Source organism: Panthera onca, chromosome B4, assembly GCF_046562875.1.
Source record: "Panthera onca isolate mPanOnc1 chromosome B4, mPanOnc1 haplotype 2, whole genome shotgun sequence".
NCBI lineage: Eukaryota > Metazoa > Chordata > Mammalia > Carnivora > Felidae > Panthera > Panthera onca.
Window position 1 is genome coordinate 35,723,938 of NC_138345.1, and position 20,927 is coordinate 35,744,864.

The 20,927-nt window shown below is 43.0% G+C and overlaps 2 protein-coding genes across 8 annotated transcripts in view; one reads left to right on the top strand and one right to left on the bottom strand.

Annotated features, from left to right (window-relative positions):
* CACNA2D4 (calcium voltage-gated channel auxiliary subunit alpha2delta 4) overlaps positions 1–5,432 on the top strand; it is a 114,044-nt gene extending 108,612 nt beyond the window's left edge. For 2 of the 4 annotated variants that reach the window (XR_014137908.1, XR_014137909.1), the window contains 3 exons: positions 797–914; positions 2,566–3,090; positions 4,129–4,145. Coding sequence is in view for 2 of the 4 variants with exons in the window: in XM_060658831.3 (XP_060514814.3) it covers positions 797–914; positions 2,566–2,678; positions 3,008–3,090; positions 4,129–4,233 (419 nt within the window). In the remaining 2 variants the exon portion in view is untranslated. Of the gene's footprint in view, positions 1–796; positions 915–2,565; positions 3,091–4,128 lie in introns of those variants that run through there. The other 2 variants (XM_060658831.3, XM_060658830.3) reach the window with 2 other exon arrangements.
* A 5,925-nt stretch (positions 5,433–11,357) lies between these two features.
* ADIPOR2 (adiponectin receptor 2) overlaps positions 11,358–20,927 on the bottom strand; it is an 82,093-nt gene continuing 72,523 nt past the window's right edge. For all 4 annotated transcript variants that reach the window (XM_060658826.2, XM_060658824.3, XM_060658825.2 and 1 more), the window contains exons 4-8: positions 19,660–19,831; positions 16,171–16,357; positions 15,725–15,912; positions 13,460–13,653; positions 11,358–11,681 (exon numbers count right to left, since the gene is read on the bottom strand). In XM_060658826.2, the coding sequence (XP_060514809.1) occupies positions 11,553–11,681; positions 13,460–13,653; positions 15,725–15,912; positions 16,171–16,357; positions 19,660–19,831 (870 nt within the window). In that variant the 3' untranslated portion in view covers positions 11,358–11,552. The remainder of the gene's footprint in view (positions 11,682–13,459; positions 13,654–15,724; positions 15,913–16,170; positions 16,358–19,659; positions 19,832–20,927) is intronic.

Sequence of the window (20,927 nt, forward strand, 5' to 3'; positions counted from 1 at the left end):
ACTCATCCTTTGTCCCCTTCTGAGTGAACTCAAGTGTACCACACAGATACTAAGGAGCCCAAAAGGCTGTGGCTCCTGGGCTTAGGCAGCTCTGGGCACTGGAACCTCCCCTGCGGGTTCTCTCCCAGTCCCGGGCAGTCAGGCACTCAGCCCTTGCTGCTCTGCTCATAACTGGACACAGGGGTAAGACAGCAAGCCTAGGGCTTGTCTGGGAGCTGCATATGGAGAGCACTGTAGCTAGACTTGAGAAATGTCACCTGTACACAATGGGAATGGGAGGGCTGATAGCATTAAGGGACCAAAGTCTCCCACAGCCACCCCTTGGCACTCCTACTGCTCACCTCTCGGATCCTGGATGTCAGTGCTCATGGGCACCTTCAAGGGGTCCACTTCCACCCCTCCTCCCAACCAACCAGCTTACATTGAGGATCAGGCTTCCAAAGAGAGGAGGTGGTTTTTTCCAAGGTCACAGGGCTAGTGTGCTAATCACACACAACTGAGAGCCGAGGCCCCCAACGCCTTCTCTGCTGCCCTTTCCACTGTGATATCATTTGCTCCATTTATTCTGTTCCTTTTCCTTCCCTGTCTTCCTCCCACCCAACCTCTCCTCTACAAGCCCTGAGAACTTCTGACAAGGGGGCCATCTGCATGCACATGGACAAAGGGGCATTTCATTGCATAGGGACTGCACCTGCCCTGGCAGTGCTGAAGCAGAGACCCCCACAGGCATGGCTTCTTGAGGCCCTCCCAATTCAGCAACACCCCATTACCCATGTGTGACTCTGTCTCTCTGCAGCCCACAAGCACAAGAAACAGGACATGCTGCAGCCCTGTGACACACAGTACCCCGTGTTTGTGCACCAGACGGCCATCCAGGAGACCAACGGGGCCATCGAGTGTGGGGCCTGCCAGAAGTAAGACCCAAGGGCAGCTCCCAGGGTCCCCAGCCATGCTCCCAGGGTCTTTGCTTCTCACTTGCCTTAGTGAAGGAAACACAGGCTGTTGCAGAGGGCAAGCCAGCTGGGGGCGCTGATCGGTTCCGTGTGCTGTCTTAGGGAACCTGGGAAGAGCTGGTCCAGAGGCCAGATCCAGGCCCACCCGCGCCACCACAGCCTCCCAAGTCATGCCACACAGAAGAAAGGCTCCCACAACCTCTCTCGGTGACCCCCTCAGTGTGGGTCTCACTCACACCTGCATAGCCCACAGCAGCTCAGTGTCAGGGCCAGGCAAGCTTGGCTGCATCTGCAAGCCCTTGGAAGTCAAGGATAGCTTTGAGGAAAGAAACCAGTCAGCTCTCCCTCAGAAATCTCTGTACAGAGAAACTGGCAAGCTTGAAGGTGTTCTCAGGAGTGGGTGGGCTAGAAGAGGGCTCGTAGCGTTGTCACCTGGCCTCTCCACTCCTGGGCCTGGAGCCTGTGTGTGGCCCTGCCTAGACTCAGGCCTTCTCCCCTGTACAGACCACTAGATCTGACCAGCTCTGCCAAGCCCTGGCCCAGGAGGGCAGGGAGGCCTGACAGAAAGCTCTCTCCTGCTGACTCCCACCCCGACCTCAAGGACCTCCCAAAAAGCCCTGCCATTACCAGGGGCTTCCCAAGATGTACCTTAGAGCCCTAGACCTCAAGCAAATTATTTTATAGTGTAGCACCTCAGACTGTGGTGTGAGATAGTCAGACCTACTAGTGTGCAATGCCTGGGATTTTAATCTCACCACAGCAGCTTTCTTGGAAATATTGTTATTTATCTCAAAGTCTTGTTATGAGGATAAAGTAAATGGTATGGTATAAGGCAAAGACTTTAGAGTAGACAGATTTGAGTTAAAAAACTAACTCTGCTACTTCCTAGTTGTGTAATCTTGGGCAAGTTATTTAACCACTTCTAGCCTGTTCTCTCAGCTACAAACAGGAATAATACCAACCTCATACAGAATGGTGAAAGTTAAATATATACGCGCACGTGTGTGTGTGTGTGTGTGTGTGTGTGCATGTGTGTGTAAAATCATCCACCCCAATAGGAAATGCTCAAGAAGTGGCAGCTACTGTTATATAATGCGCCAGGCCTAGTGCACAACAAGCTTTCCCTAATCCTTCACTCCCTCCCTCTGGTGGGGCTCTGGGGCTGTGTGCAGGTGTGCTGTGTGTGCCACCTTGTGGCCAAGCCTGAGCACTGCATCTTCCCAACAAGGCCTGCCTCCGCCATCATCCAAAGCAAGGACAGCCACACATCCCTATTTGCTTGGGACAGTCTTGATTTATGCTTGTTGTCCCTGCATATATTAATAACAACTCCTTTCACTCTCAGAATGTCCCAGTTTGGACTTCCTCACCTCTGATCTGCTAGAAAGGAGCAGTACAACTGCAAAGGCTTGTGGGTAAAATAAGCCAAAAGGCCTGAGTTCCTTGCCTAGGACTGTCCCTGCAGTTGCCCCTGATCTGACCTGCCTCATGTTTCTGTTCCTTCCTCTGCCAGCCCAACTCCACACTAAGTCTCCAGAAATTCTCTCCCTAGAAACTCAATGTGATGCTTGCCATAGAGAAGTTTCATGACCCATCTCTCTCTCTGCTGCAGGATATTTGTGATGCAACAGATTCCCAGTAGTAACCTTCTCCTCCTGGTGACAGACCCCACCTGTGACTGTAGCATCTTCCCACTAATCCTGCAGGAGGCTACAGAAGTCAAATATATCCTTCCAATCCTCCACGATATGCCGGCTGAGGGAACGGTGGAGGTGAAGGAGATGTCACTGAGGGGCTCAGATTTTGAGAAGCCGAGGCCAGCTTCCCTCACCATCAGCATCCCACCCTCCCCCACAGAGCATTGTGATTTGTTCTCCAGCCTTCCACCCCACTCTGACCCCCCCACCCCCACCCCTGGGTACTGCCTCTGACCTTAGAAGCCACTTGCAAGATAGCTGGTCCCACCAAGGGGAGGTTCTTCCTGAACTTAGTCTCTAGAATCTCCAGAATCCATTCCTGTCATGAGGTGTTCACCTTAACAGTGAATTCTTCACATAATGCCTCTGTCAAGTGTGACAGGATGCGCTCCCAGAAGCTTCGCAGGAGACCAGATTCTTGCCATGCCTTCCATCCAGAGGTGAGGGCTGGAGGGGAGATAAGGGGCGGGGCTTGGTCTTCATCCCCAAATCCTCAGCTCCGGGACTGTGCTAAGGCACTTGCAGATAGGAGTGCTTCTGGACACTTATGAACATAACCGTACACGTGATCTCTGTGGAATACATTTGTGCATGTGCATTTACATTTAGGCCCCTGTGTCATTCAAATACTAAGTCAACCAGGAGCCAAGGATACTCTTACAAGGAGGGCCAAATTTCCCAAGGTTTGGGCCCTCAGTGGTTTAAAATCCAGCTTCCCCATATTGCTGTTCTTTTTTTTTTTTTTTTTAATTTTTTTTTTTTTCAACGTTTATTTATTTTTGGGACAGAGAGAGACAGAGCATGAACGGGGGAGGGGCAGAGAGAGAGGGAGACACAGAATCGGAAACAGGCTCCAGGCTCTGAGCCATCAGCCCAGAGCCTGACGCGGGGCTCGAACTCACGTACCGCGAGATCGTGACCTGGCTGAAGTCGGACGCTTAACCGACTGCGCCACCCAGGCGCCCCCCCATATTGCTGTTCTTACTACTGCACTTAGCTCCAAATGATCTGATCAGATAGAAGAAACTAATGGTGTGCATAATACTAATGGTGACCAACATTAATTGAGCACCCACTATGTAAGGTGCTTTTAGCTTATGGACTTAACCTGGGTGCTTTATACATAGTATTGTCTTTGCTGACTATGACTGCCACAAATTATCCACCTCAAAGAAGCTTCCAGAGTTGATGGCTTCCCTAAAGTCATTCTAAGGCATGGCCCCACAGCCACTCCAAGACTAGGGACAAGCAGAGGCTTGAGCCCAGTTTGGGGCTGAGTGTACAGCCTCTACTTTTCCCTACAAGGCAAACAGCCTAAAGGTGGCAGTGCTTCTTCCATTTTCTGGAACTTCCCTCTTACTCTAGGTTTTTGGTTCCTATTAGTCCCAGAGACCCTCCTCCCTACTCCTTGTCTCCTCTGTTGGGGATGGTTGCCTCATCTTGAATGCCACCCTTTCATCTCTGCTCTGGGTTCACAGGAAAATGCCCAGGACTGTGGTGGCACCTCGGACCTCTCAGCCTCACTCCCCATGCTCCTGCTGCCTCTGTGTGCCTGGGTCCTTCCACCCCAGTTGCTGCGGTGACACCTGCCCAATCTGACCTCTGTTTTGATGAGATGGTCCTTGCAGAGATATTCTAAAGAGTCAACAACTGGTGTGGGATCCACCTCACTACACCTGGGTTATCACCCAGGTCACTGTTCATCTCAATCTTAGGCTAATGGTCCCTGCCTCCTGAGCTTCCTGGACAGAACCAGAAACCACTTCTCAAAGACCTTCCAGGGTGTCTAGTACCATCCACCCCAAGTCTCAATGGGCATCCTCCCATCCTTCCTACCTCCTCTTCAGGAGCCCAGCATGAGCTCAACTTGGACCAAGACAAAAGAATTCAATTCCATCTATTTTCCAGAAGTCCAGACCCAGCCAAGGGTCAGCTGTTTCTAATGAACCTGGTTGGACTTTGGAAGAATCCAAGAACTTAAAGGTACTGAGAAAGAGGGGCAGAATGAAGCCAACAGCAGAAAATGAGATGAAGAACATACTTCATCAACCTGAAATACAGCTTTCTCAAAATGAGATGCATGGTAGAGGGTAGCTCAATTTCCTAGCTGCTACTTAAAAAAGTTGTGTGTGTGCATGTGAGAGAGAAACAGAGAGAAAGAGAAAAAGAGACAGAGAGAAGGCAGGAAAGTAAATAGTAATGGGAAAAACTCTTTTCCTACAGGTATTAAATCCTTTTATATTACTGTGGTATATGCAAACTATTGCCATTAAAAAACTTCTAAAAATGTCTTTACAAAGCTCTAACATACAGGAACTTTTGTATCTAAGAAAAAGCCAATAGGGTAAAATATACAGCTGCTGCACTAGAAGGTGATGTAAGTGGCGTAAGTATAGATGTAGCTGTAGCCAAGCATAGAGGTCCCAGAAAAAAGAACAGTCCTTCACAGTGGACCGGTGAGGGGTCTCCTGAGGGGTAGCTCCAGACTCCGCAGGAGGTCCAGGTCCCATGGCAGTCTTTTTCTAGCCACTAATCGGTGCAAGACATTACCAGACTCTATCCCTTGGGATGGAACTTCGGGGAACATTCCAATATGCAAAGCAAAGTCCACTGAGAGGGGAGCTCTAGCTAGCTAAGAACTTACTCCCCACATGCACAACTCCCCGCAGGAGTGTCAAGGCCCTGGAGCTTCCTCCTCCTTCTCCCTCAGACCTGGCTCCTGAGAGACAGCAGTCTCCACTGTGAGAGCAATATTAAAGATAGAACCATGTAGAAATCTTTAGGTGGCCTCAGATCTTTAAATTTAACCAACCTCCAATAAGGAGGTCCAGCCAAATCCCATGACAGGCACAGACAGCATGCAGGACCTCAGGGAACCCTTCCTTCCAGTCCTCCACAATTCAGAGTACAAGCTTCCCACCAGCAAATAGTGCCATTTCCCTAGAGTAGGCTGACTCTGTATGGCCTTGTTCATTGCAGTGTTTGTAACATGCCTTGTATTATTGATTATATGACGTTGTTTTCACCATTTAGTCTCACAAGCCTGCGAGGTAGGCATTAACAGCCCCATTTATAGTTGAAGAAATCGAGCCTCAGAGAAGACAGTGACTCAAGCTCACTTGCTCAGCCAGTTTAAGTGGCAAAATAATGCTAGGAATGGCCAAGGCTTACAGGTACCTAGTAAGTAACAGGTATTGACTCAGTTAATCCTCACAACAACCCTCTGAAGTAGGTACTGCTATTAGCTCCATATTATAGAAGCACAGAGTTGAAAATTGACTGCCAATTACTGAAAGAGGTTTATGAAGTTTGAGTGCGATATTCATGTAATGTGCTGGGCATATAGTAAGCATGAATTACATGTTAACTACTATTATTCTATTCCCTCATTTTGTGAAGGTGGGGGCAAGATATGACAGTTCGGATGCCAAGAATAACAGGCAAAGATCACAGGTGTCTGTCCACCTGGCACAGGTGGTTAAAGAAAGCATCAGGGAACCCTTTCTCCAGCCCCCTCGGTTGCCACCACCTTCATGATAAGACTTTACTGTGACAGGCATGGCAACATGAACACTTCCTAACTGTTGCTCCAGCAACACCCCCCTGCCCCCCCCCCCCCCCAACCAGGACCCATGGCCTTCCCTCTGCCTTTCTTTGTCTGTTTCTGGCCTCCAACAGGATCCAACCTCTTCTACCAACTCCCAGACACAGGCTGCTTGTCTTTCTCCCTAAAACAGCAAGCCTGTCTTTTGAAAGGCCTGTCTTCCCTGCCCAACCAGGGAGAGCATTTTCAGGCAAATTTATCAACCATCTCAGCTATATAATTTAAAAACCAAGATTAGAAGTACTGGGGCAGTGGGGGTGAACAGGTGGCTCAGTTGGTTAAGTGTGCATCTGATTTCAGCTCAGGTCATGATCTCATGGTTCATGAACTCAAGCCCCGCGTCGGGCTCTGTGCTGACAGCTCAGAGCCTGGAGCCTGCTTCAGATTCTCTGACTCCCTCTTTCTCTGCCCCTGCTCTGCTCACGCTCTCTTTCTCTCTCTCAAAAATAAAAAAAAAAAATTAGGGGCGCCTGGGTGGCGCAGTCGGTTAAGCGTCCGACTTCAGCCAGGTCACGATCTCGCGGTCCGTGAGTTCGAGCCCCGCGTCGGGCTCTGGGCTGATGGCTCGGAGCCTGGAGCCTGTTTCCGATTCTGTGTCTCCCTCTCTCTCTGCCCCTCCCCCGTTCATGCTCTGTCTCTCTCTGTCCCAAAAATAAATAAAAAACGTTGAAAAAAAAAATTTTTAAAAAAAAAATTAATTAAAAGAAAAAAAAGAAGTGCCGGGCAGCTCCTGGCCTTGTTTTGTCTGCTTCATCCCCATGCCTCTGCATGGCCAAGAGGAGACCGTAAAATTGGGAAATCACTTTTAGAACCAATGGAAGGAATGAACTACTTCTGATAACTAGCCTTGTTCCTCGCCTGGCAGAACAGAATGTTCTCTTGAGCTCCTGAGGTCAAAACTATTCCTTTCTTCTTTTAACAGAATAAAGGACAGCAGGTGGCAGCCTAACCCAAGCTAAAGAGCCATCACTTTGATTTCAGAGGAACAAAGTTAAAACCAAAGTCATTTAATAAAGAACAAGATTCTGGAAGACAGAATCTTGACATTTCTTTACAATGTTGCACGCCTTTGGATGACCAGTAACTCAAAGCTGCTTTCAGATCCTTTCTCAGTACCAGTGATACATTAACTAGTAGATCCACCTAATAATTTTGTACATTTTAATAGAAGTGCTTTCAGGTTAAGAGTTCACTACTTCATAATGCTAAGTGAAGTTTTGGTTTAGGAGGACAAGGAAATGGACATATCTTAAAGCCAGAAAAGTAAATACAGGGAAGAGGGTGACAAAAGGGAGGAATCAGAGTAAGAGTTTGGCAGAAATGCCAGCCAATCACTATGTAAACTTTGAGAAATGTTAATCTCAGTGAAAGATGCAAAGAATATAAGCCCATTTTAACAGGTGAGAAAAGGCGCATTAGGAAAATAAAACGACTCTTCCTAGGTCACTGGCAAATGGCAGAACCTAACTCTAACCTACCTCTTTTTTCAGGTAAGCATAGCCAAGGCAAGGGATGGTAGTGGGCCATAATGAGAGGCTTTCATGTTCGTGCAGCTAGATTCCCTGTTTCCTCAGTTTCCCCTAGGCCATCACAAGTAGAAGTTACAAGAGGCAAACTGACCTTGTTTCCACCAAGTCAAAAAGTTGAAGGCAGAAAAACTTTGCACATTAGGAAACAGGGAGCAGTGGTCAATAGTTCATGACCAGTGAGGGAAGAAAAATACAGAATGTGCTGTAACTGAAGCACAATATTCTAGAGACAAGGATATTATTTCTGGGATAACTTTAAAGCAACATTGCCAGGAGCTTCTTTAGGGAACTCAGAGCCCTAGCAGTCTATAAAGTCAAAATTCAAACTTATCCTTTATTTCCTTTATAATATCCACAGAAATCACCTGAGAAAGGGAGTATATAGACCGTTTTTAGCAAAAGACTAGGAAAAAACCAAGTATTTTTTTTTAAAAGGCCTTAGAAAAGAATGCAATCCAGTGTTCTATACACAGATAATATATAGGGAAACCCTAAAGTTAGATCTATACTTAAAAATGAGAATTCAAATATTGGAAATTCCCCTTGCAAAACAATTTACCCAAGGCAAAGGGGTTGGGATTCCTCTTTTGTAAATTACACAAAGGGTTAACAAATCCCAAAACCTTTAAGTCAACACACATGAGACTATTTAACCCAAACTTTCTTCTTATTGTGAAGAGTGCTGGCACAAGAGACTCAGACCTGGCCTTTCTGAGCTTCAGTCTCCTCATCCAGGAAATGAGGTAATACTGATCTGTTCACAGGGAGGTGGTTAAAGGTATCTGAAATGTCAAGAGTCCTTCAACAGAAACTTTCCCATGAAGTGTCCATTATGTTAGGTATTATTCTTATAAACTTTAACCATAAATTGAGAACTGGCCTTGGAGTTAGCTCTCCCCTCCATTCTAACCTGGTCCCAGTTGTCATGAAAGTTTAAGAAAGGTCAGGAAAAGTGAGTTGGGCATACTTTGACTTATACACTGAGAATGAGAAGTCTCTGAAGATAAGCTTCAGTGTCTAAATTAAGGCTTCAAGGGAGGTAAGCTGAACCAGTAAAAAAGTACACAACAAAAGTTCATATTCCATTTGGTTCTTTTTATTAGAAGTTGAGAATACAGCAAGTAAGGGAAATCCCATGATGAATGGAACCATCACACAGAGGCCTCTCTGGAACCCCAACCTTCTATGATCCCCAAAAATGTGCTTTGTGGCTTCAGCAATTTATAAAGGGGGAAGGGGAAAATACTGAAAAAGGCCACTATTTAATGGTGAATGAAGCTGTAGAGGTCCTAACCAGCCTAGGGCCAACAAAGAAAATTAAAAATCTGCACAGAGCAAGCAAGCCTCTGATGCTGAGAGTAAGGCATTCAGGCGCCAACCTGGTGAGAGTTCTCAGCAAGCACTGTGAAGACCAAGTGCATAGTGAGGCTACTGGTAGTGAGTTGCACATAGACACACACATATAAATGGGCGCACACACCCACACACGCGCGCACACACACCCTAAAGAGGGAGATTTTTACTGGATTACGCATCATTGATGTTAATTTCATTTTTCCTAACAGTTTGTGCTATATTGAACCAGATTCAGCTCCTCCTTTGGGGTGTGGGGTGACTGGGCCCGGAAACTGCTACTTCTGTTGGTGTTGTTACAGGGCTGCATCTTACACCCTGTATCCCGAAGTGCATGACCGAAGAGCAAGTCTGGCTTCTGATATGTGCTGTTGCTTCCATGAGACTAAGTGAGCTTTCTTCCCGATGGCCACTGACCTGCTGGACCGTTCCCTCAAAGGGAGTAATACTGTTCTTTATGTTGTCAGGCACTGCACCAGTTCACCCACTCAGTCTTTTGCTGGGTCCCCTAGCACCCAGGGCAGTTACCTTATTCAGAACCAAAACACTCAAGTTCCTTCCAAGTTCTACCAGTGGAGTCCTTCTTCCTGGTTCCCAGCTTTTGCTGGAGATTGGAAGGGGAGAGAAAGGAGAATAATGACCAAGGAAACTCATTACTGAAAAGGAGGCCCTCCCCATATTCCCAAGCACCTATTTGGTGCCAGTCCCTGTGCTCAGGGCCTCAATGTTTCCCTCTAAAGCCCACAATCCCCAGGGTGTAACTCAATCAACTGGAGTCTTGGATGATAGCAAGTAACCTAAGACTCAAGTGCTATTTCGGTGGTTTGCCTATGAGCCAAGCTCAGGGTTCTATGAACCAGAACCTTCCCCTACCACTCTCCCTGAGGGTACCTCTGGGGCACGAAAACTCATTTTTCTATTCCTGGCAGCTCTTTAAAGATACAGCTTAAGGACTGTACCAGATTCCCTGGCAGTAACAAACAACTTTCTTTTAAAACTTCCCATCATGCTATCCCCCAAAACTGGGGTTCAGAGAATACTGAAAACTCCATGGTGGGTACTGGCCTTCTTGTTCGAAGGACAGCTGATATGTGTATCACAAACTAGGCTTACTAAGCGATGCTAGAGGTGAAATTCATCTTTCCTGATCTAAAGGAAGCATTCTCCAACCTATGTAAATGAGCTCAGGAGGCACCTGGACAAGTCAGAATCTCTTTTGTAGCTGGCTCCATGCCAGAAACTGTGATGCCAGGGAAAGGTCCACTTACATTCCCAGGAGGAAGAAAGGTAGTTAGGGCAGTGACTTTAACAGAAGGAAATTTCTAGGACATTCCAGAGCTCTATAGCAAGGATATGGAAAACTCACATCCCTTCAATCAGATAAAAATCACCACAAAATTGAATAGGATGCCAGGAAGTAATTAGATCAGAACATTTCCAGAGCTCCTCCTACTGTCTCCACTACCCCTTTGCTGGCATAACTGATTTTCCCAAGTAGATGGCTCTACTTTTTAGAAGGGGTCACTATCAGCACAACCAGTCAGTCTCTCAAATGATACCTTAACTAGAGCCTTTATCTAACACATCCTGTTAGCCTCACGTGCTGCTTCCACTGAGAAAACACATACAGCTTCCCTCTACCACAGGACTCTCAAAAGCTCTCAGACATGAGAGTGGTCATGTGATCACTGGATTAGGGCTGTACTTTCTGCCCCCCAGGGTCCAAGGTATGTCAGCCTTTAGAAGGCACCTTGGTGTACCAAGGCATTATACATTCTGGGGCCATCACCTGAACCTCCTACAGTCACCTTGTGCAAAATTGAAACAGTGTGTGGTACTTGCATGTTTCATTCTATACAAAAATTCCCTTCCCTCCCCTACCCCTATGTTTTAAACATTTATATAAATTCTTATTTAAACAGTAAGTTAGAAATCTTATTTACATTAATTTCTTTGTTCTCCCAAAAGAGCATCTAAAATCACATTCCCACCCTTTAATAGGATACAAATGTTCACCTAAATTTGTTTGTATTACTGATTTAAGGAGAGAGAAAGGGAGAACAAACCACCAGCTAAACTGTTTTCCCATCTTCTACAAATAAATATGAACACGGATCAGAAGCCAGTTTGCCAAGGGTCTTGCAGAGCCCTCAACTGATAGATCCCAAGTATAAGTCAAGGTCTGGGCCATTTCTCCTTTTCTCCAAATTGATGCACTCCATCCTTTGAGGTATGATTTATTTTTGTTTTTCTCTTCTCAGCCATGTACCAGGTGGAGCCCCAGGGGCATCACAAAGCCCATGAGGCTGTCAAAGTTTTGGGGCTCCTCTGGCACTGGCATCGATGGCCAGTAAGAGAGGCCTGCAGGTACCACAGGCCTTGGTTCAGGGTCACAATCCCTGGCTTCTGGAAGGTGTCACAGTGCATCTTCTTCACTGCAGCCTCCGCCGATCATGAAACGGAACTCCTGGAGGTTTGAGACACCGTGGAAGTGAACGAAAGCGCCAGCAACCACAAAGATGTGAAACAGCTGATGAGAGTGAAACTGGAGGCAAGGGGGAGTGGGGAGGGGGAGAGAAATCCATTCGTTATTAAAGTCTGCTAAAGAGTCTTCAGATCATTTGTGCTGAGCAGGGCAGGGAACGGAGGTGACAGAGCTTAAATTCGAAGTGTCCACAGATCTTGGAACATCCATTAGGCATATCACATTCTGATGAACCGAAGGCTAGCCATCCCCAAAGAAATCAAGGTGCTGCCACTAAGTTTTAACCATGAAGATTTGCACACGTAACACTGCAGTATCTGGTGAACTCAGAGGCAAATGACATACACATACTCTTGCCAACAGACATCAAAGGCCCAAGGATTCCTCCTTGCCCAGCAATGGACAGCAGTTAGACATGGGGAGGTTTTTCTCATTGCTGATAGAGATTTTTATCATGGACTGAATAAAGCACCAGGGCTATGGCCATTTAAATGTTGCTCTCTCCCAGAAAAACTACAGGGATTTCTAGGATTAGGTAGAAGGTCAAAACATATGTCTGCTCAGCTCTAAGAGTCTGGAATTACATGAACATACTCTATCAAAAGACTAGGGAAGCCAGGGACTTTTAATTCCTTCTCAAATAAGAAATTGGTCTATAAGCATGTGATGTTTTTTTCTGACTTAATCTGTTCTTTTGAATGCTAGTTCATTTCTTAAAAGGGGTTATCAATTGCTCAGTGCACCAAACATCACTTCAAAAATTACACTATTCTCTCATTATACTCTCAAAATGAAAAAGTACAGTTGCAAAAACAGTATTCATCAAGGGAAAGATATTGATTTTAAAGGTGTAAACTAGAAGTACCCACAAATCACATCCCAAGAAAGGCTTCCTAGGAAACCAATGGGAATTCATTCTCCCAAAAGTGGGGGGAGAATTATCTCCATAATCAACATCAAAATGATGATGAGGCAATCTCCAAAAGATAAATTAACTAATTTGAACCTGAAAGATTGCCTAAATTAGTATTATCTTCATTTTAGGAGGGCTAAATTAAACTTTGAAGACTAGGTGATCAACTTAGCCTACAATAATCAGCAACAGGTTTGAGGAACAGAATTCCAAAGGTCAGACTTCATATCCAGCAACACTCCAATTCTATACCTATTGAAAATGTTTCAGGCCAATTTCAGTTATAAAATTTTCCATCTGTTGGTCCCTTCTATTTCTTTTCCATCCCTTTTTCCTTCTCTCTTAACCACAATCTAGTTAACTCTACCTCCTATTGTAACCAAACACACATATACACACTCAATCTCTCATTACAAATCACTGTTTTAGTATCAAAAAGGACTTTGGTAAAAACTCTAGTCTATCACCCTCATTTTACAAATGAGGAAACCAAAACAAACTAAATGCATGGCCAATTCAGTGTAGTATACAGGAGCACAGATTCTGATATCAGACTAGCCTGATTCAAATTCTGCTCCTACCACCCAGGAGTAACTTGTCCTAATGTTGCTAGTCTCCCTAAACCACATTTCCTAATCTGTAAAATGAAAACATTAATAAAAGTTGCCATACCTTATACGGCCGATGTATTAAATGAGGTAATCTATGTAAAGTGATAACTCACTACCATGCCAACACCAAGTTAGTGCTCAGAAGTCATCACTGTACTTATCCAGAGAAACACTAATGAGGGATAGTTACAACTAGAATACAGGTCTCTCAGTTCTTAGTCTAAAACTTTTTCAATTATTTCACTCCCCGGTCTTCCAATAACAAACTAACAGATATGTATGTATATACACTAACTGCCCCTGATCATACTTACCCAGATATCACACTTGCCGGGAAAGAAGCGTTCAGGGATGCGGGCAGCATACAGGGCAGCGCCTGTGATATAGAGGCTGGCCATCAGCATCAGCCAGCCAATCTGCCCAATGGTGGCAGCCTTCAGGAATCCCTCCGAGATGACATAGTGAAAGGTAGGAATGATTCCACTCAGGCCAAGGCCCAAAAACACTCCTAGCAATCATAAGAACAGAATAAAGCAAAAATGCAGAAGAGAAATAAGGAAGAAGGAGTCAATATTAAAACACAGTACTAGTAATTCTACAAACTGAATATTTCAAGTGTGATGCAACACTGGCTTCTTGTTTGAAAGGAAAAACGTTCTTCAAACTCTTGGACACTGCCACACCAGACAGCACAGCTAAGTTCTAAAAGACAGATCTATTTACAAATGCAAGGAGCCTCCCACTAAGAGATGCTTAGTTTAACAAGTCAGCAGTCCTCAAAGGGTACAGAATTGTGTTGCTAAGGGTTTCAGGAATAGACAGTTTTAGGAGTTTGTTTAAACTTCCCTAAATGTTGCCTCTTTATAGACAAAGATTGCAAAACAGAGCAGTTTTACATATTTTATCTTCCCTGTGAAACACCAGATATTCCTGGCGTTTAAGCAGAGTGAAAGGGTGGAGGTGGCAACTGGGCGGAGGGGAGGGCACGACTGCTCCTGAAAGCTCCCAGGCCCAAAAAGTACCAATCTGGTACAGAAATCTATCAGAATCACTCCACCACAGCCCTACTGCTTTCCAGATCATTTATAGCAGTGTTTTTCAAACTTCTGGATAGGACCTAGGTTATAAGATCAACTAAGTGATCTCAATCAACAAATTTTTTTTTAAGTGAACTAAAACAAAGTAAAAATTACTAGACTGTCATAAATAGAATGTTAAGTAAAAGTCTATAAAAAGCTGAGTAATTTATATGTGTGTGAAGTTATGAATATATACACAAATCTGTGTCCATCAAAACACCACAGGAACACCTCTCAGCAGCCAGTAACTGCTCCTACATTTTGACACAGTTAAAAATGATCTTTAACTCTCAAAATACAGGAGGCATATTGCTTGCTTTGGACATTACCAAATACACTGCTGGTATGCAGCAATATATGTATACACATACATCTCCAAGAGAAGAGGAAAATGGCAATACTCCTCACAGAAGAAAAATCATCATGATCCTGTTTCACTTGTTATTTCCCTCTACGTGTTAAATAAAGGCTCTACTGGTCTTTCCTATCATTCTTGGAAGTCAGAACCTCAGGAACTTGGTTCTTCTGATTTGTATCACAGCAGAATGTTTCTTATCTCACATGCTTAAGCAGGCTTAGCACCACAGTTAAGTACTACTGGACGCCAATCCTGACCACTGGTTATCTGCTCATATAATCACTTAAAAAGGGAAGTCGGTAGACTGTTGCTAACAGTGGTCATTAACAAGAAGTTAAATTCTAACTTCTAACCTTCTAGGTAACCGTAGAAGAACCGCAGCTTGGATTTTAATACTCAATGTTTTGTTTTTGTTTTTTTAAAGGTCAAAAGAAAACATATTCCTTTTACTACTAATTGTTCATTCTCAGCACCAGGCTTGGCACTGTGGATAGAAAACTGAAGACATGGTTCTGGCTACAAGGAGTCCCCAGGCTACTGGGAGACAAAAACATGTCTCTCTGAACTCCACACTTCTACAGGAAAGCTCAGCCAAGGCCTTTTGGCTTTCCATATGATCTCCAGCTAAACAAGCCATTATCCTAAATATAAAAAGCCTCTTTATCCTTACATCAAAAGAGACGTATGGTGCCTACTTGAGTAGAATACAATCAGTATGGAGTGAAGTTTTTATTTACCTAAGCAGTACACATGTTAGAATAAAAATATAAAACAAAACAAAAAAAAATGATAACAACAAAAGAACAAATCACTAAAAAAAAAGTATACTCCAAGCTGACAGACTAAGAATAATCATTGTTTTACAAAGGTTACAGAGCCACTTGCTGCCTTATGGACAGCATATAGCCATAAACTCAAGTGAATTACAAAATATATACATCAGCTCATAAAGCTCACAATACCCTAAACTCTAGTGCTTTAAGATAACTGATGAACACTACTACATAAAAAGCCCTTGAAGAACAGAAACTATGGCTTATTTATATTTGCATCACAAGTACACAGCATAAGACTTGCCAAGTAGGCCTTTAATAAAATGATAAATAAATCAATGTCCAATGCAAAACTCCCGTATCTCTTACCTGCTCTTACTCCTCGATACTGAGGGGTAGCAAACATGTCCCACTGGGAAACTATGATGGCCGCAATGCCCAGCACACAGATGACAATCAAGTAGATGAAGCAAGGTTGTGGATTACAGTAGAAAGAATAATAAAGCCATGGAACAAAACTTCCCATAATAAGAAGAGCAATACCAGAGTAATCCAGTCTAAATTAAGAAAAAAAAAATCCATTTGATGTTAAAAAGTACTGCCCACTACAGGTTCCAATTAATCCCCTATGACATGAGCTAGCAGTAACAGCCAAGAGGCAAACTAGGATGCTTGCTTTAAATTAAAAACTAAATAAATAATTTTTTTTTAAGTTCTCTTCAGATGGTATCAAGAATTCTGCCTACTCTACTGGATGTTTTTCCCTAACCACTGACTCTAATATTTGATTACAATGTAGGCTTTCAGATACGTACTTAGAGAAGAGCCGGGAGACCCCTTCTGAGTGGCAGTAGACTGTGTGGAAGAGCCATGAAAAAGAAAGGCAGAGAATGGCCCCCAAGAAGAATAATCCAAAGACCACCTTCTCTTGCAGAGGGGCCACAAAGGAGATGTTTGGGCGAAACATATAAAAGATCCCCAGGCACAGGAAGAATACACAACCTACGAAAAGAGTGTGGGGAGAGAAAAGATTATCCTTGTGAAGAAACAGTGCTGTATATTCATTAGGCTTTCAGTCCTTCACAATCATAATGATATCTAAATCAAAAGTTCCATAAGAAAAATGTTCCAAATAACTGAGGCTTATCCAAAATTTTGGTCTACTTCATACATGGTTGGTACCCTATACTCCTCAGCCTCAAAAAATGAGTTTGTAGAATACAGTAACTTATTTATCTAACAGCATAATCAAAAAAAAAAAAAAAATACAATGCTGCTACTCCTTAGAAGGCTAAATTATTCCACTTCTACCTCTAGATCTAGTATAAAATTTCATTTAGAAAGTTTTTGGTGGGGCACCTGGGTGTCTCAGTCAGTTAAGCGCCTGACTGCTGATTATGGCTCAGGTCATGATTTCATGAATTTTGAGTTTGAACCCCATGCTGGTCTCTGCACTGACAGAGCAGAGCCCGTTTGGGATTCTGTCTCTCCCTCTCTCTCTCTCTCTCTCTGCCCCTCCCCCATTCACACTCTTTCTCAAAATAAATAAACAGAAAGAAAGAAAGAAAGAAAGAAAGAAAGAAAGAAAGAAAGAAAGAAAGAGAAAGAAAGTAAGTTAGTTAGTTTTTGGCACATATATTGGAGTCCAGCTTTCAAAGGTCCATTTTATGTTTGCTTTGCAATGAATTCTAATACCTCCAAACCCTGGCAAGAAATACAGCTTTCCTCCACCAATAGGTGTCAAGGAATATTATGCTTCTCTGGTCCTGTCCACTGACCCAATAGATTCAAAAGTGAAGGACAATAAATTATGCCCATTTATGTTATTTCATAACCAGTTTTTCAACTGCTCTTTTTCACAATGAGATACATGTTTTTATTGCTTAGGGAAAGGCCACTTAACACAAGGAAGGCACAGAAATTAAGAAGTTAAACATGTGCTCCCTCTCTCTCTGTCCCTCCCCCACACATGCTGTCTCCCTCTCTCTCAAATATAAACAAACATTGGGGCGCCTGGGTGGCTCAGTCGGTTGGGCGGCCGACTTCGGCTCAGGTCATGATCTCAGGGTCCGTGAGTTCGAGCCCCGCGTCGGGCTCTGTGCTGACAGCTCAGAGCCTGGAGCCTGTTTCAGATTCTGTGTCTCCCTCTCTCTCTGACCCTCCCCCATTCATGCTCTGTCTCTCTCTGTCTCAAAAATAAATAAACGTTAAAAAAAAATAAAAATAAAAATATATAAACAAACATTTAAAAAAAAAAAAAAAAGAAGTTAAACATGTGCTATGTGACTGACTGTTCAATCTATTTAATAAATCTTTTACCCCTGAGTTGGAAGTCAGCAACAAGCTGGATTTGATTCTCTATTCCACTCTCACTACACTAGCAGGCAAGAACTTGGAGACACAATGGAAGTCAAATGTGTGATATGAAATGCAAGTCAAATCGGGTAAGCCAGAAAAGATTTAACATATTCACAATGTTATGCGACCATCACTATTATTTAATTTCAGAATATTTTCATCACCCCAAAAAGGAGCCTATACCTATTACATTCATCTCCCACTCCCCATTACCCCACAGCCTTAGACAACCACAATCTACTGTGTCTGTGGATTTTCCCATTCTGAGCATTTCATGTGTATGGATCATACAGTCTGGATTATGCCACTTAGCATAATGTTTCAAGGCTCACCCATGCTGCAGCACATATCAGTACTTCATCTCTTTTTACTGTGAAATAATACTTCATTTGTATGGATATACCACATCCTGTTTACCCATTCACCAGCTGAAAGATGTTTGGATTGTTTCTACTTTTCAACTATTACAAATAATGTTGCAAAAAACATTTGTATACATGTTTTTGTATGAATATGTTTTCAATATTCTCGAGTACCTAACTAAGGAGCAGAACTGCTATTGACTCAGTTTAACTTTCTGAGGAAGTGCCAAACTGTTTTCCATAAAGACTGTACCATTTTACATTCCTACCAGCAATGTATGAGAGTTGTAATTTTTCTACATCCTTGCCAAGATTTGTTATTTTCCATTTTCTTGATTATAGCCATTCTAGTGAATATAAAGTGGTATCTCATTACATTTTTCAAAGTTTTTGATTTGCATTTCCCAAAATGACTAATGATGTTGAGCATCATTTTTTTTTTAACTGAAACAGAGTTGACACTTCAGCATCTTTCCATGTGTTTACTGGCCATTTGTAGATCTTTGGAGAAATGTCTATTCAGATGCTTGTCCTTTTCTTGTTTAGTTGTAGAAAGTTATTTACTAGATCCTCATCAGCTGTATGATTTACAAATATTTTCTCCCATTTTGTGGGTGATCTTTCCACTTTCTTGATAATGTCCTTTGACATACAAAAGTTTTTAACTTTGGGAAGGTCCAACTTATCTATTTTTAATTTGGTTGCTTGTGCCAAATTTAGGCATCAATTCTAAGAAACTGTCACCTAATTCAAGGTCACAAAGATTTACATCTGTGTTTTCGCCTAATGGTTCTATAGTTTTAGTTTAGGTCTTTGATCCATTTTGAGTTACTTTTGTATATGGAGTGATGTAGAGGTCCAACTTGATTCTTTCACATATAATTACTCAGTTTTCCTGAATACCATTTGTTGAAAAGATTAATCTTCCCTCGTTGTACTCTTTCTTTAATATGCAATCATGATGGAAAAAAAATTATAGATCACATTCTACTTCAAGTGAAACTAAAATTGTGAATATTTTAAGTAATGACTTTGAAAAATCAGGGTTTTCTTAAATGTTCATTTTTGTTTTTGAGAAAGACAGAGACAGAGTGCAAGCAGGTAAGGGCAGAGAGAGGGAGACAAAGAATCCAAAGCAGGCTCCACGCTCTGAGTTGTCAACACAGAGAGCAACACGGGGCTCGAAGTCACAAACTGTGAGATCATGACCTGAGCCGAAGTTGGACGCTCAACTGACTGAGCCACGTAGGCTCCCCCAAAATCAGCTTATTCCTATTAAATAACCACCCTCCTCACATTGTTCATTAAAATATTATACACATTTTGTATAGCAAAATGGCCTTGGCCTGGTTCAAGGACACTGCTGACAATCTAAGTAGAGAAAAATATGACTCAGCTATAATAAAATCAAAGTGCAAACTAGGATAACCACAGAGTAAACCAATAAGAAATTATCATTAGAAATTCAGAAAACAAAATGGCAAGTCCCAAATACATTTTAAGTTTTATCCTTAACCCTCAAATACATGGGGGAAAAAAATATATAGTGAATCACTAATTCCTGACACCATTGATATTACATACCCAAGAGATGGGTCCAGATGTTTCCTGTCTCTGTGTGTATTCTGAAAATGCTCTTAAAACAGGCCCGGAAAGAAGGCATTGGGGGCCGATGTCCATGTAAAAGGAAATCGTTATCCTTGAGCCAGTCTGGTAGTACATCATGAGGGATTACTCGCCATCGGCCTTCCCATACCTGGAAGAAGAATATCAAATACGTATGTGGTTGTGTCAACATAGCAACACTGGTTGCCCTAAAGGAGTGGTTTCAAGCTTGGTTTCAGTCTGGCTAAAGGCAGGGTGAGAGGTCCACATATACAAACTCTCCTTCCTTCATTATCCACAACAAACTTTACCTCTGAAAATTCCCTGTGGTATTAAATATGACCGTTCTTATATTTAATATTTCTGTTGGTGGAAAAAAGAACTACAGTTGACCCCTGAATGTGGGTTTGAAATGCATGGGTCAACTTATATGCAGATTTTTTACAGTACAGTCCTATAAATGAATTTTCTCTTCCTTATGATGTTCTTGGTAACATTTTCTTTCTCTAGCTTACTTTATTGTAAGAATACAGTATAGTTGAGTTTATGTTATTGGTAAGGCTTCCAGTCAACAGAACCCTATTAATAGTTAAGTTGGTATACAGAATTGATGTAAAGAACAAAGGCAAAAGAAAAAAGTAAATTTCCTTACAACTTACAGCCCACTGACAAGTACTTGGGACAGGCAGAGTGGCCTTCTTCCCGGAACTCGCTGATCTCAATGTTAATACTTTGCTAGAGGCAAAAGGCAACCTTAACTTGACATTAGCCTGAACTCCAGGATCCTATAAGTCTTCTTTAACATATGAAGATCCTTTTGGAAACTTTCCTTATCTTTACCCACTCCCCAAGATACATATTAGCAATCACCCTCCAAGCATATGGCCCACTGATACACATCTGAAGGGTCTCATGACAAGTGGTTTTACTAGGCAGTAGTAAATGATCTTTTCTTAATAGCAGCTAGTCCCTCAAGGTCCTGGAAATCTTGCTCCCAAATTCCTTAGAGATTTATGCTATCCCTAACCTCCTCCCAACTTAAAAGTATATAATCAGTCACACATAACCCCAATGCAGCTCTTTCTGCCCACAGGTCCTATCCCGTGCTTTAATAAAACCACCTTTTTTGCACCAAAGATGTCTCAAGATTTCTTTCTTGAACATTTGCTCCTGGACCCCAACAACATATCAGAATCACTTTTGTGTCTTCTGCTAAAATCTCTCCCTCTCCCTTCTCTTCCTACCAC